The 12,210-nt window shown below is 43.0% G+C and overlaps 1 protein-coding gene across 1 annotated transcript in view; it reads right to left on the reverse strand.

Annotated features, from left to right (window-relative positions):
- Positions 1-726: 726 nt before the first annotated feature.
- The window catches only part of KCNK1 (potassium two pore domain channel subfamily K member 1), a 46,072-nt gene continuing 34,588 nt past the window's right edge, over positions 727-12,210 (reverse strand). The window contains exons 2-3 of the mRNA XM_006212374.4: positions 4,547-4,942; positions 727-1,694 (exon numbers count right to left, since the gene is read on the reverse strand). Coding sequence (XP_006212436.2) covers positions 1,435-1,694; positions 4,547-4,942 — 656 coding nt within the window. The 3' untranslated portion in view covers positions 727-1,434. The remainder of the gene's footprint in view (positions 1,695-4,546; positions 4,943-12,210) is intronic.

Here is a 12,210-nt window from a genome sequence, read left to right on the forward strand (position 1 = left end):
TCTGGAGGGGCACGGGGGCTACAGAGGTAATGTACTTCCTTCTTACGGTTTGGCTGCTCTCACACCAGATGGGATTTTATGTAATAAAGAAGGGCCCTGTTCTAAGTCAGGGGGTACAGCGTTTGAAGGCTGACAGCAGTGAGCAGGACGGGGCTGGTCAGGGGGTTCCCTGGCGCGGCGCATAGACTTCCGGGAGAACCCCCAAGGTGGGGATGCTCTACTTGGTTAGCTCACCAGCAAGTTGATTTTACCAACACTTCAAGCACCACCTCCTGAGCAGTTGCCAGGGAGATGAGGCTTGGTTAGCTGGTCACTGAATATTAGTTACCACACAGGGCTCAATTTTCTGTCCTAAAATTCCTAACAGTTTCCTGAGTTCAGCCCTGAAGTATTGCCTTTATGGTTTCTATAAAGGCGTGCAGTGCAAACATATTATCTACAGGGAGGAAGACTTTTCTTGCTATATTAAAGCAAGAGGTGGCAACCAGCTATGATTTTTATTTCTTTTAGCTTATAAATTAAAAAAAAACAAACCTCTCACACTAATTTGACAGAATCTGTTCACTTGGGGTTTGTATGTTCACAGCCTGTGCTTTAGTGCAGGGGGACTGCAAATCACAGCGCACTTTCAAAATAAAAATATCTTAACTATTTTTGTTTTAGTCTTCATTTCTTGCTCATTTCCAGAGAAACGCTTTCAAACATTTTAGACATTTGATACCATACTACTGCAAGAGGGTAGAAACATTTATTGTAGCAGAATACTGAAGTAGCTCACTCATAAGTGCATTATTATGCTCCTTACTTTATTACAGCAACTCTTGATTCTTTAGTATAAAGAGAAATCAAAAGGAAAAAATCTCTACAATCTTGGGTTAAGAAGTGTGCTGGGATCTGGCGTCCTAAGCCATATGTACAGGATATAAACATATTTATACTTTATATGTACACAGTTAATGGTTATTATCTAGTCATTATAAATAGTAGGTTTAACTTAGAGTCTACAAAAATAATGACTTTGGATGGGCCCATGCAAATTGGTACACATAAACTTATTTATAAAACACTTCTATGCGTCTTTTCTGCTTTTAAATATAAATGTTGCTGTCTGTCTCCCCACCAGCTAAATGATGTAAATGCAAATCCCGAAGTCCCCAGCGAAAAGGGTAAAATCTGTTTCTGTCCACAGCGGCACCTGGCTTCAAGCATTCTTCACCGATTAGTAAAAGTAAAGTCTGGATAATTTGGGACTTACAGGTGCATACCCCGTTTCCTCAGATTTTAGACAAGTCCTCTGGAGTAAAAACTTCCTTTGTTCTATTTCACCCCCCAAAAAAATCACAAATGGGAGATATCTGTTAAAATATCACCTTGGATTTTACATTCTCATAAAAACACACAAACTGCAGCCTCTTCCGCGGCGCTGCCCCGGGCTTACTGGCTTGTGGACCCATCGGCCATGGCTGGCGACGGAGGGGCCACAAAAGGCTCGTTCTGTTTCTGGTCCTCCTTGGCGCCGGCCGCCTGGTCCGTGATGGAGGAGAAGGACAGCTGGTCGTGCTCGATGATGTGCACCTGGTCCTCGTCCTTGTCCTTTTTCACGTAGAACATTTTCCTGAATTTCTTCAGCTCGTGCAGCTCGCAGAAGGTCTCCAGCACGACCAGCATGGCGATGAGGCCGAGCAGCAGGTAGCCTGCGTGACAAGGACAGGGTCTCAGTGGGGTCAGGTCACGACACAGCCTGTCTGTTGATGCGTCAGTTCATTGTTGCTTCTCTCATTTCTTAGGGATGTTTTGGATTCCATGGGTCAAAGAAGGACAACCCAGAGGAAGATGCCGAATGACTTAACCTCCTACAAATCTGGATTATTCAGAATCACGTGCTAAGGCGGACAGGGTATAGCTCGGTGGTAGAGCATGTGCTTAGCATGCACGAGGTCCTGGGTTCAATCGCTCCATCAAAATAAATAAATAAACCTAATTACCTGCCCTCCCCCAAAAAGAATCACATGGTACAATTTTGGGGGGAAAAACGTTGGGGCTGCTGTGGCACCGTTAAAGACACATACTCACACAGGGGTGACCACCACCTCCACTGGAGAACCAGTCCCTCACAAAAAGCCAGTGACGTTTCAGAAGAACTTTTGATTTGTCTCGAGTGCCTGGAAAAATGTTTGGCACCCTTTTCACACTCCAGGCTTTGATTATTTATTTCACAACAGAAGAAAGATTTTGGCAATAAAAATTACAGTGCAAGCTAGATGAAAATTATTTTAAGAAGGAACATAGATATTAACAAGGTCTTGGTGTGGCTATTTACACATCCATTGAGATCCAGCAGCAAACTAATGTCTCCATTATGGGACAAGTCATTAAAGGGGCACATGGACCACTCATCGAATAACTCTACCAGCTTCTTGCTCCGAAATAAAAGACAACCTTTTGCTCTTCCTTGGGATCAGTAATGGGAAAAGGGTCATTTTAAGTCAGTTCCATGTGTTTAAAGTCAGTTTTTAGGGGAAAAAAATCATCAGGGAGAATAAAAAAGTGAAAATGAAAACGCTTAAGAATAACAGGAATCCCCATTTCACGTCCCAGTGGTAAAATGTTCGAGGGAAGATTTTCAGAAAATAAATGAACCAGAGAAGCCAGAATAAGCAGTGTCATAGGAATAAGGAGGCTGATTAGGTCCAGAATGCAAAGTGACAGTCACAGTATCTTTAGAATTTGCTGTTAAGTTTCCATAATAATACAGCATATTTTAGAAACAGCAGTGACACCGTTAGACTAACTGGCAAATCTCCTACTTTTCCTTTATCCATTAGTCAAACTGGAGGGCTGACAAAAATACCCATGGGGTTTCAAACAAAAGCTGTGGGGTTTTAGCCTATCCACAAACGAATATACCTTTGGAACATTCATTTGCTCCACCCAGCATATACACTATGTGGACTGCCTTAAAAATACACATTGTAACAAGTGTTAAAATGTTCTACAAGGACTTAGTGCTGTATGAAAAACTGAGGAAGTTACACTGTTGGGCAGAATTTCAGAGAAGACAATTAATTAACCCAACAGAAAAATAGAGCTAGCAAACATAATTAATGACAGAAACATACTCAATATACGTAAGTCATGAAAAAATTAAAATCAGGAGGTAACATTTAACCCTAATGTAGGAAAAGAAAGTGAACATGATGTTCATCTGTGCTATCAAATTCACAACAAAACCCTCTACTGTGCTGCTGCTGGCCCACACCCCCCAGGACTCCTGCAACGGTTGCACTCAGGAAATTCTGGTGATCGTGTAAATTCGTAATGCCTTTTGGAAGGCACTGGGTCAACATGTTCCATGAGTCACAAAAGGGCATGTTCACTTTGGGTCAGCAATCCCACTTCTTGGAAAGATACCAAAGTAGAGAAAAATGTAAGCATACAAAAATATTAACTGCAGAATTATTTACAGTGTCCCCCAAACTGGAAACAATCTAAATATTGGACAGTAGAAACATGGCTAGATTGTGGTATCGTCGCCTGGTAAAATATTATTTGGGTATTAAAAATAAATACGGTAATTAGAGAAAATATGAAATCTCCTTTGTAACCATTTAGCAAATATTTCTTGGTAGCCAGGCACTGTTCAAAGCACTGGAAGTTTATGAGTGAAGCCTTTTTCCTGGGTGAGCATGATTTAATGGAAATGCTGAAATACATAGTCCAAGTAAGCATTTTGTTATGTTAAGACTTTAGGAGAGGGCCAGGACAGAACATCTGACTGCTTCAATGTGTTCTGTGATTTCCTAGAAGACCTGGCATAAGCTGAAACTTGAAAAATTCTAGAGAAGGCAGAAATGAAAACTCTGTGCACATTATGATGCAATTCTATGCACTGTGAAAAGACTGGAAAGGGACACACAAAAATAGTTGTCTTGCAAATGGATTTCCAAGTGTTTCCATGCTATTATACTGAATTTTTATAAACTGTTTAAAAATGGTAAGTCACTGGCCATCTGAATTTTAATGCCTGTTTTCCACCTAAAAAAACCTGAAATCTTCCAAACAAACAAAATCTGAAAGTGGTGAACATACTCTTAACTTCAAAAAAGAACCAGATGGATAAACGAGATTAGCAACTGTTTTAAGATGTTCCTTGACAAATTAAAGAACAGGACTGATTGTAACAGGCTACATCCCAGCCCCAGTTTTCTTGAGCCTTAAATATTTAATAAAGTAAAGCAACTTTTTTTAAAAATGAAAAGCTGATTATCAAGCATATTCTGAGTGGCGCATTTTTACACTAATTTATAATGCCTATGACATTATTAGTAAGAAACTGGTACTTTGAAAGTGCCTGGGAAAAATAACTCTCAGTAATAATAAGATCTTTTGCATAAAGGGTTTTGAAGGGACTCGTGATGAAATGAAATCGTTTCAGTCAGGCGGAAACATGGAAGACTTATCCATGGAAAGCAGTCAGAGCTCTGACGAGGGACGGCAGATGGGTATCCCCCCAGGCAGAGGCTGTGAACCTGACCTCGATACTCACACGTGATCCCGATCTTGTAGAGCTCTCTGAACTTCTGATTGTAGCCCTCTCCGGGAACGTAGTCCCCCAGCCCAATGGTGCTCAGGGAAATGAAACAAAAATAGAAGGACTCGAGGAAGTTCCAATCATCCTCCAGGACGGAGAACACGGCGGCTGGGATGAAGAAGAAACAGGACACAGTGAGGAAGCCGAGGAGGACAGCATGGACGATGGCCACCACCTGCTTGGAGAAGCCCCAGCGGACGTGGACGTAGAGGACCGGCCTGCGGGTGACATGGATGGTGACGCGCTGGACCACCGCCGTCAGGAACAGGAGGGTGAACGGGATGCCGATGACGGAGTAGACGATGCAGAAAGCCTTGCCCCCGTCGGACAAGGGCACGGTGTGGCCGTAACCTGCAGGGGCAAGAGGAGGAGGACACCTGGTAAATAACATCACCTGCTGTGCCCCCCTCCCCCTTCAAACCCTCGGGAAGCGCCAGATGAAACTGAGGTGGGCACCGTAAAGGCTCCCTCGTAACTGTTACTACAGTAAAGTTAACGGGATGCCAGGCATTCGCGATGTCCACCACTGGATCACGTCTGACCGGCTCCTCCCACACATCCGAACCTGGTTTTGAGTCCACTGTCGGGCAGAAAGAAGCTCCGTGTGCTAGGAGCTAATGCTGCGCTGTCTTAAGCCATCAGGGGAGACACATGCAAGAAGCCTAGCTCACCGGGAGGACGCACTCCCCTCCCCAGTCCTCATTAACGGCCCAAACGCCTGCCTTGCGTCCAAAACAAACTGCTCACAGCACGTTCTAGCAGGGAAGACTGTGACAAAGGCGCGGGGCAAGAACCAGGCGGAGGAGGGAACGGTGGGAGGGCGGCCACAGGAAGAGAATGGGAGGTGAAAACACACCAGCCAAAGCACGGGGCTGGACAGTTCTTTCCAAATATTCCGTTCAGAAATACTTAGAAATAAACCTGACCGAAGAGGTGGAAGACTTATACCTGGAGAACCATAAAATGCTGCTTAAGAAAACTAAAGATGATTTAAAGAAATGGAAAGATATCCCATGCTCTTGGATTGGAAGAATTAATGTTAAAATGGCCACATTAACCAAGGCAATCTACAGATTTAATGCAATCCCTGTCAAATTACTGAGGACATTTTTCACAGGACTAAAACAAATAATCCTATAATTTATATGGAATCACACACAACCCCCCCGCCCCCAGAATTACCAAAGCAATCCTGAAGAAAAAGAACACATATTTTGTTCAATTGTCTGGTTAAATGACACATCCAAAAACTAACATTTTCTTCCCTCTTGCCATTTCTGTAGGTTCCAAGAAGCTCTATCTTCCACAAAACAGACATCAAAAAATCCTGCCTTAGGGCCAGTGGTCAAAACATATGTCTGTTTTATTTTCTACTAGGTTTGAGTCATTCCCAAATCAAGGCAGTCAGGAGAGTCTTCATCCAACAAATGGCGTCAGAGAGAAGCCAGCTGGCCGTGAGGCTCAGCTGACCGTTTTTAAAATCTAACAAGCATTTCATCCTGAAAGGACCAACATGTCTAAACAAGTCAGTTCAGGAAAAAGCCAACTAAATGCATTTTCTGTGAAATCGGCTTCTGGACAAAAAAAAAAAAAATCCAAAAAAACCTCACTCATGCTGTGGTAATTGAAAAGTGGTTTCAAAATCTGATTTCTAAACTCTCTCCAGCTTAGAAATAACTCTGAAAAGCCTTTCGCGTCAGATCTCCCAATTCTCTGCCTTCTATCAGTTTCCGAGTGCAGGCCAGGTACCTGTGGTCACTAAGAGGTCGCCCATTATTCCTGTGCACAGTCTCAACACAACAGAGTGGTTGACCCCAGAAAGTTACGAATGAGCTACAGGGAGTCCCAGCAACCCCCTGGAATTGTATCGACTGGAACCTCTCCGCACACGTGTGTTCTTCTGCACGGATTCCGGAGCTTAGACTCTCAGAAGGATTGAGAACCAACGTTCTGAGCATCAGTTCCTGAATTCGTCTAAGTCCTTGCATCACCAGCTGCTCCTGGAACCTTTGGCTAATTCTGGCATAGTTCTAGAGGGATACAAGCCAGTCAGAGTTCCCAGAGAGTAACAAAGGATGGAGAAAGCTTGCCGAATAAGGTTCATGAAAAAAAAAAAAATAGGAAGCAGGAGAAATGTAAATGTTTTACTTTTGAGAAAAAAAATAATGTGACAAAGAGGAATTAGACTTTGTGAATAAAGCAGCTCACATCCCAGGAGACTGGAGCCAATCAGAGCTATGCCAGGCATTAACAAAGGGTTTTTTAATGGCCAGAGATCCAGAAATAGAATCTGATAATGGAATTTTATTTACCCACAACAAAGCCAACTGGAAAGTGATGCACAAATTTGGTTATGAGCCCGTAACTACAAGTACCAGGATGGGGGAGGGTACAGCTCAGTGGTAGAGCGCATGCTTAGCATGCACGAGGTCCTGGGTTCGATCCCCAGTACCTCCATTAAATAAATAAAATAATTAATTTGGCTGTGCAGCTGTATCCTTTTGCTTAACACATTTCCCCCTTCTGCTAAAAAATAAAAATAAGAATATTAAAATAATAAAATAAAAGTGCCAGGAGACAACAGGGCTCACACAGAGATAGCAAGGGATGGATTAACTTTGGCAGGAATTTTGTAGAGAAAACCTAAGATCAGCTGAATCAGTTGAACTCGGTAAAAGCCTTGAAGCCCATGTTTTATTATTGTTTGGCAGTAATGTTATGAATTATCTTTACTAAAAGTGTAACACACCTATTTCACAGAGCCCACCTCTTTTGTATCATCCATTCTAATAAATGGCATGATTTCAGTTCTAGTAGAAAAAAATAAACGAATTTCTAGTTTTAAAAATTTTTAGGATATAATTTTTTACTCTCAAATGACAATAGCTCTTTTACCTAGAATCTTCACTAAATTTCCACTTACTAAAATGGTATCTCCAAGCAATAAAGATAATCATTACAAGATTCCAGGATGTCTCTTCTGCAGTAAGACATTTTAATGAGAATAATAAGGTTCCCACTAAGAGGTTAAAAATCACCAAAGTGTAGATCCTTATTGAAAACCAGCATCTCCTGATGTTTACATAAATCATTTTCATTAATGGAAAGTATAATGTAAAATTTACATCTCATGCACAGTCACTTTCAGTGCTGGCTGCATTGGGAGAACCGTCGTCTGTGCCGAGTACACAGCACTTCTTCGGCAATAGACAGCTTAATGCATCAGATGGAAACCTTCTGTCCTGGTGAGTTTTAATGAAGTGGTGAATAATTTACTCAAGTTCAGTCAACTGAATCCCCAAGTAAGTCATAAAGCAAAGCTCATATTTTAAAATCTTATAACCTTATGAGAATCCTTTTACAAACTATGATGAATTTAGCAAAATGTTAATAAACCTGACATATCTGGTGTTCCTTAAATCTTTCTAAGGCTATGCATATAATTTGGGGGCCCTAAAGATTAAGCATAGCCAAGCCTACTGAAAAAAGGAACTTCAAAAACTTAGGATCCTGAAATGAAACTGCCATGTACCACTGTCCTTGTGTTGTAGCCTCCTGCCCCACAGGTGCTGGGCTTCCTCTTACAACTCTGCACCTGTAGGGGTGTGTGTGTGATGGGGGGCCGGTGGGGATGGACTTCACACCGATGACAGTCTTCTAAGAAATCTGACTTCACAAATTTGTCACTGTAACTGCAACAGCCCTGGCACACGGCTAGCTAACATCCAACCTGGGGCCGTGCCATGCTTCTGGCTGTTAAGGCCTTCTGAACGAGGTCCATGAGAACGTCTGTGGTCTCCTAGTCAGACCATCAGAGCAAGAGACTAACGTGCGATGTCTCCACATGTCCCCGATGCTTTTGAGAGAAGTGTCGCTCACCACCCCGCACATATAATAAATACTCTCATTTATTCACATGACTTAGTAGAATATGGTACCATGTATACATTTTCCATTAAGTTAGCTGGATACATGCTATAAAAAGAGAATCTCCACCTCTCGATCCCAGCAGAGATACTGAATGAAACTGCATGGTCTTCTCTTCCGTAAAACAGACTTTAATTTACAATCCCGGCCTTGGGCTTTTTTGCTCCCTCGTTCCCACTGGACTGAGCCCCACAGTGGGGAGGTCACGTCCCCCTCTGCTGGGGGTCTCTCCACACTCCCCGACCAGTGCCGGCCAGTCCAGGAGGGCAGCAGCACTGGGACTGTAAGTGACTTCAAATTCGGGAGAGCTAGAAACTCACTGTACCTCAGTGAACAGCCTTCAGGTCACGTTGACTTTTTCTGCCACTTTAATCTTACCTTTTACTTGAAGTTCGTTTTTGTCCCACCGTGGCAATAAATGGTTAACTTCTGGATACCCTGCACACTTCTCCCTTTACAGCAACCCTCCTCAAAGACTCACACACGGATAAACTGTTCGCCCCTGCCATCAGAGCCGTCTACGCAACAGGGGACGTACAGCTTCTGTTACTTTGCTTAGAAAAGGAAGTTTGTTTACCAGGGAGAGACAACTCAAGGGACATCTAAACCAGACCAAGGAGAAACGGTGGCGAAGACTGAAAGTGACAAAGGGGTAGCAGAGGTAAGAAGTCACGGGAGGTCCGTGTGCTTTTCTCAGCATCCCCTTTCGCCGGCCTGTTCGTTCAGTGCTTTGCTGTGGTCGCTTCACTCAGTCACGGATGGTTTCTCCACATCCGAGGAGAGAGCGAGTGGCATTCCTAGGTAGGAGACGGTTCTGGCTCTTTACCTTACAGTGGCCATCTCTAAGAGACGGACCGTGTTGACACACTGCATTTAAAAATCAGGGGATCCTAGCAAATGGCTTGAATGTCACAGATGGAAACACCCGGCACTTTTTTTGCAGCGGACGTTTCAACCAAAAATGGCAGCAAGGTGAAAGAACAATTAGAAATAATAGCTGAGGCAAGGGACACCTGCCACAATGCCATCAGTCTGAGGAGACTGAGGTTCTGGAAGGTTCTGAAAGGAGGGAGGCGAGCTCAAAACTGCCACCATTGCTGCCTGTCGTGTGTGTGTGTGTGTGTGTGTGTGTGTGTGTGTGTGTGCGCGCGCGCGTGCGCGCACGCAGAATTGTGAATCTCCCTAAGATTCAAACCCTGAAGTTATATTATTTCTTTTCTGGGGGAGGGGAGAGGTAATGAGATTGACTGACTGACTGGGTGGAGGAACTGGGGATAGAACCCATGTCCTCATGCATGCTAGGCACGAACTCTATACCTGAGCTCACTCTCCCCATCTAAAGTTATTATTTCTACTTTACAAATAAGACTGAGTTTCTGAGAGCTTAGCCAACTTGCTCAGTCATACAAATAAACAGATCTCAATCTTTCTGCCGTGCCACCCCGACGTCTTATGCAGTACAAAAGCCGGTGACGCCTCAAAAGTCAACTTGAGCCCTGGTACTACTTCTCAGGAGCCCGTGATCACAAGGTGGTCGTGTTGGCCGTCACTGAGAAGGAAGAGCCATCATGTTTTTCCGGCAGCTCCATGGGGCCAAACGTGAGAGAGTGAGACTCTGGAATGAGTGGGCGGGAGAGATGGAACATGGTGTGCAGGGAGGGACAAAGGCCTGTGCAGCTCTCACCCAGAGATGGCAGGTGAACCAGAGCCCGGGGTCACTCTACAGTATCAGGAGGCAGGGCAGCACGAAACCCCTCAGAGGACAGAGAATGTGGGTGTGAGCCACATGGGTGCCATATGCTTGAATTCCGGCTTAGAAGCCACGTGGATGAACCACTATGGTAAATGGTAGGTCATCAGTGAAGAAGAGGACAGAGGAGTGTCCTTACATTCTGACAGGAGAACACGAAGTCACAACAAAATAGTGGTGTCCTTGGAAAACAGGGTTTCAGCGGTCGTAACTAAAATCAGTGATGTAAGAATAGAATAAGGAGGGTGGGTATAGCTCAGTGGTTGAGCACTTGCTTAGCATGCACAAGGTCCTGGGTTCAATCCCCAGTCCCTCCATTAAAAATAAATAAAACCTAACTACCTCCCCCTGCCAAAAAAAAAGGTAGAAATAATAATAAAAATAAGTTTAAGAAAAAGAATAGAATAAGGTCCAATACAATTCCTATATTCCTGTTTAACTGTTAAACGTAACATTGATAACTCCATATGGAATCCCTGTCTGTAAATCCAGAGGCACCAGTCAAGTAAGAGAGGATGTCCAGCGGCCCCGATGATGAGTTATAGTCCAAAGATGCCAATGTAAATATCAGGTAAAAGTTCAAATCAAAATTGTACGTTGTAAAAATGATCAGTTACACAATACATAAAGTACATTTTCACTGGAAAATCTGCAAATACTGATGAAGCCAAAATGTCCCTGACCACCCACCTCCCCTTCAGTTCCAGATCTCTAGAAGTTCCTGTTCTGAGTTTGTAGCCAAAATATCTGAAAATTTTCTAAGCGTTTAGATACATATACATATACTTCCAGGAAAACAGTTTTATTTTGTTTCTATCAGAAAGAATCTACCACAGGGCTTGTTCTAGTGTTAAGTTTTCTTTGAACAATACATCCTGGAGACGGCTCTGTGTGAGACTGTGGAGACCCACCTGTTGCTGAAAGGCAGTGTTCTAGGCTACGCCAACACCCTAGCTGATTACCCATCCCCTGGCTGATGGAATCTGGGTGTTCCCGGTTTTCCATAGTAACACAGGTCACAGGCAACCGAGTTACGTCTTCAAGTCACTGGTTGAGAGCAGGACACAGTGGGGTCCGTGAGCTCAGACATTCCCTCCTTTATAGATTTCCAGCTACTTCTCAGCAGAGACCTCAGCATAACTCCTCCACTGCTGAACAACCCCGGCGCTCCCAGCCGAGGGCTCTCCCCACTGCTCACATGCACGGTTCCTGGGAGGTGTTTGCACAAACAGTGCTCGGCCCCTGGACTTCCTGGTGAGAACTGGCCCACCGCCCTGAGGAAGGTGCTCACCTCTCCCTTGTGGCTTTTCCCCCTTGGCTTCCTCACGGTCATGTGGATGGTTTTCCACTATTTAAGTAAGGGCTTGCTGGCAATGCTATCATTTTCTTTCTTGGCTTCGAGTCAGCAGACAATCTCTTACAAACAACTGCTTTTGCTCTGATGGTTCTGCTTCAGTGGATCATTTTTCATTGTTCACTATCTGCTTATTGTCTGTCCCGAATGAGCCCATCGAAAATATCTAATTTTCGTTTTTCCCAAATAACTCAGCTAACTTAGGAATTCCTAATATGCTTTATTATTATGTACTATAATTTATCATATTTGTATATTGTTTATATTATATAATATTTATGTTTATATTATTATACATTTATATTCTTATATAATATATAAATATATATTATACATTTATATTATAGAATATAAATATACATTTATAATATGTAAATATATAAATATGTAATTTGTTTATATTATTATATAACATATTCTATTATTATTATTATTATTTATAGTAAAATAATGATCATAGGAATCCCTATGCTTTCTTTTCTAAGCATTAACAGTTTTCAGGGTTCATCTCCTGTGACTATAAAACATGGGCTTACTCATTTTACCCCTTAAACTAGTTAATACTAATAATGCCTAACTCTGAGTGAT

The sequence above is a fragment of the Vicugna pacos genome, chromosome 11 (genome assembly GCF_048564905.1).
Source record: "Vicugna pacos chromosome 11, VicPac4, whole genome shotgun sequence".
NCBI classification, from domain to species: domain Eukaryota; kingdom Metazoa; phylum Chordata; class Mammalia; order Artiodactyla; family Camelidae; genus Vicugna; species Vicugna pacos.